Source organism: Coccinella septempunctata, chromosome 2 (genome assembly GCF_907165205.1).
Source record: "Coccinella septempunctata chromosome 2, icCocSept1.1, whole genome shotgun sequence".
Lineage (NCBI taxonomy): Eukaryota > Metazoa > Arthropoda > Insecta > Coleoptera > Coccinellidae > Coccinella > Coccinella septempunctata.
In genome coordinates this window covers 46,293,576-46,297,611 of record NC_058190.1, presented here as the reverse complement: position 1 = coordinate 46,297,611, position 4,036 = coordinate 46,293,576, and the positions used below count along the sequence as shown (strand labels likewise).

The 4,036-nt window shown below is 35.4% G+C and overlaps 1 protein-coding gene across 1 annotated transcript; it reads right to left on the bottom strand.

The window, feature by feature from the left end:
• Positions 1-1,931: 1,931 nt before the first annotated feature.
• On the bottom strand, positions 1,932-3,649 carry LOC123307930 (tryptophan--tRNA ligase, cytoplasmic). The gene is made up of 3 exons (XM_044890430.1): positions 3,392-3,649; positions 2,925-3,336; positions 1,932-2,663 (listed from the first exon to the last, which is right to left on the bottom strand). Exons 1-3 carry the CDS (start codon positions 3,519-3,521, stop codon positions 1,985-1,987), a joined length of 1,221 nt encoding a protein of 406 aa, XP_044746365.1. The 5' UTR covers positions 3,522-3,649; the 3' UTR covers positions 1,932-1,984.
• Positions 3,650-4,036: the final 387 nt, after the last annotated feature.

Here is a 4,036-nt window from a genome sequence, read left to right as displayed (position 1 = left end):
ACACCCCCTTCACTCCCACTACCAATTTAATTGCATCGATCGAGGTCTTACTCAAAGTCATAAGCGGTCCGACAATACTAAGGTGCCATCAGGGAAAATACATTCTGATATACGCTCAGGAAATTAGAAGCCTGTTATGTACGTTACTGTCGAATAAAAAATACAGGGTCCTCATGAATGATTGTAACTCAGATGGCTTTTAATTACTGTGTTTCAAACGAACTCGATGGTCACATAAAAACAACTTAAAATATTCCAGTTTTTCCTAAAAGAACATATATAAGGCAGATGTTCCAGCTAATTCAACAAAAGCCACAAATAATCAGAAATCTTTGATCACTATCGATTGTTAAGCAAGGTATTTTCGAGTTTTCCAACTTCCAGTTTTAACAGAAGTAGCTATTGGCTTTTTTAAAAGGAATACCGAATAACTTCCACATTTTTGGTTTTCCCTATCAAATTATGATGTGATTTAGGTCGATATTCAAAAGTTTTCCAAAGATATTCGAGCTTTCAGACAAATATATGTGCACCTTGGAATCGTTTGTGAATGAAAACAATATTATTATTTCTCTACGCACAGATTTTATTTCAGATCCTCAAAACGAGACGATATTCTCGATGCTCGTGTGCCCTTCAAGTCTTCGTCAAGCGACTCTTGCGATTTGACATTCATAACAACTTGGCTCTGTCCTCTCATTATATTTTCTTCGAGAGTTTTCTCTTGCTCCTCCAAAGTGAGCTTCGTATGGGTGCAAATAATCTGATTGGATTTATGAGCAACGATCTTCGCCGGAATGTCCTTGTGAAGTGAAGTACTCGTACCGCACTGAGCGTCATTGATACATTTCCCTCCCTTATTGAAAGCTTCACAGGAAACCAGATGAAAATCGTCGAAAATTCCAGTACCCGTGCTGGTTTTTCCCTCGGACGTGGAAGTTGAGGAGTCTATTTTTTCGGATATGCTGGTCGTATCTTTCACTTCTTCCTCGTAGTCTTCTTCGGAGTCCTCGGAGAAGCTGAACACCGATATGGAGGATTCTTCAGAGATAAGTAGGGGTGTGGATTCCCTAGCGTAAGGGCATGTTTTTCCGGGACAAGGATTTATCTTTATTATCACTGGAAGGGTGTCATCTTCGCAAATGCAAACCCTCTTCAAGCGCTTTTCTGCTTTTGATATTTGATGGATCATGATGTGAAAACGGAGTAAATTTAGAAAAGTAATGACATTTCGTTTAGCCCATCGAGTTGAAAAACAATCAATGAAAGGGTGAAGTAACGTAAATATTTGTGAACATTTTTTTTGCTGAACACGTTTTCGACAGATTCAACATCTAATTAACAATTAGGCCAATAACTTTTATATAATTTACCGAGTGTACAACATTGAACTAACTTTACTACTACTCTTTAGTTCAATGGTGTACAAGTACAACTGAACGTATTATATTGAAATAAATGATAATGAATTTATAATAATTCAACTTTTTCAGTAGGAAACGCACCTACCTCATACCTCCTTTATCTCGATTCTACCATTGAACCCCAGTTGAATGCTCAAAGTTTCCAATGAACTTATATTACTCCTTCGGCCGCAAAGGTAGGCAACCCATAAAATTAGTCTTGCGTAACGAGTGCTGCCGATTTAATTTTTAATGAATTTGAGAATGAGAATGAATTGAAAATGAGATAATATGCCTTACTGTTATAAATCAAGTTCATCAATGCTGCTATTCTAAACTTTTATTGCATAGCTTCTAAAGTAAAAAAGACTCTTTTCTCAAATTTCTCAGGTCTTCAGAATCAACCTTTTAGAAATGGGGAACTAATTCAAGATTTTTATAAAATAAAATATTTATGAAATAGCCTTGGTGAGTGTTTAAAGTTATCTTCAATATCCACTACTAAAATATTATTTTGAATGATAGATATTTGCTTTTTAATATTATAATAAATTAACATGTACACTTATTTAAGCTTGATCTTATAAATCCAATTTCCTTGGTGTCATGAACTGTCTAACCAATTCATCAGTTACTTTTGCCCTAGCTTCCTGATGCCTGGTTATAATAGGAGTAATTGTATCAATGAGTATCTTCTTCAATTCTCCTGTCAGCAGAGCACCACTGCTATAATCTTTCTTTATTTGTTCTAATCTCTCATCGTCTTCTAGGAAAAATGACAGATATTGAAATGAGATATCAATATCACAGTTTCCACCTTTTTCCCTATGTTCCTCAACAGTAGCTTGACCACCAGAGAAGGCATGTTTATTTACTTTGTTCTTCACTTTTTTTGCGCTATCGGTTAAGAAAATGGTTGAATTTTCATCAGAAGATGACATTTTTGTTTGGGCCCCCTGCAGAGCAGGAAGGAACCTGGAATGTAATAATGCAGGTTTTTGATAGCCTATCCTTGGTGTTACATCTCGGGTCATTCTGAAGTAGGGGTCCTGATCTATTGCACAAGGAATGAGACATGGCAGTTTCTGTTTACCAAATATGTGCGGAAATGATGTGGATAGAGCTGGAGTGGCTTGAATGGCTGGAAATGCTATTTTTCCAATCGGTGTACTGTCATCAAAACCAAATATTCCTTTCACTTGATTAAAAGTTACACACCTCTGAATTCTGATTACATTTTGATAAAATTCAGGGCACTGCCTAGAATATGGAAATATATGGTAGTATCGAGACCGTTAAATTATACATACTGATCATTGACCACTACGTTTTCCTTAATAAATTCATAGATATATTTTGACTGAAGATGATTTACCCTACATTTGTAAACTAAGAAATAAACATAAAGAGGCTGTGATGTTCAGCACTATTATATTAGGCGTGGTCATTCATATTTCAGAAGCATTGAGCTTAAAACCTGATTAATTCAATATGTAACTATGATAATCACATTTCACTCACCCCATATAATTGAGATCTGAAAAAATGAAAGTTTTATTGATATCAAAGCCTATTGCAATAATATCTTTTGCATTTTCAAAAGCCATCTGTTGTGCATCTTCCATCTGAATATTTCTCCAAAAACATTTCTCATCATCAGTTAGTTGAATCACAAGAGGAACATTGAACGTATCTTGCAACCATTTGCAGAACATGAATGGCACAAGATGGCCCAAATGCATTGAACTAGAAGATGGGCCTCGGCCTGTATACAGATAGAACGGCTTGCCTGATTCATACTGATTTAGAATAGAATTGAGATCACGATGTGAAAAAACAATGCCTCTTCTTAGAAAATGATGAACTTTCTGTTTGATTACCTTCTCGAAACGATCTAATAATTCCGAGTCAATTTTAGAGCTTCCGAATTTTTCTGAAATTGAATTTTTAATGATGCTTCATTTTAATTATATGAAATCGCGGCATACTTATTAATTTGTCGTAATCAATCCCTTTCTCAGACTTGCTTACGACATTCCAAGGATCTACGATATCTTCGTCATCATTAGGATTTTCAATACTCAAATTGTTGAGTTTGGTTTCCATATTTTCTGTCATTTTGGAAAAGATTAATGTAAGAAATAAGTACAAACAAGTTGATATCACAATTCGATAAAATACTGTAAAGGAAGGTTTTTTAATTGAACATAACCTCCAAAAACCACGGTGACAGATATGACATCTATCAAAATCATAGTCATAGATTTATTTCATTAGGTCTACGATCAAAATAAGAAGGTCCGAAATATTGAACTTGGGTGCATTTCACCTTTCACCCAACCGGTTCAGTTCACTTCCGTCTCAATGCTTTGTTATGCAAAAGAGTCTTTGGATCAGTACTGTTGCTGTTATGAAAACTGTAACTATTCGTGTATTGTTAGTTGCGGAGCTGAATTTCGGTGATGTGCCAATGCCCTCGTAGTATTAATCAGTCCATAAAAAATTTGGCCCTCTTGAGCTGCATAGTTTATATTTCGTTAATTGGAAAGGCCACAAATAATCCTTTGAGACAAAAAGGTGAAATACCACAGAATAATATCAAATAGGCAATTTAATCAATCTCCCCCCCACTC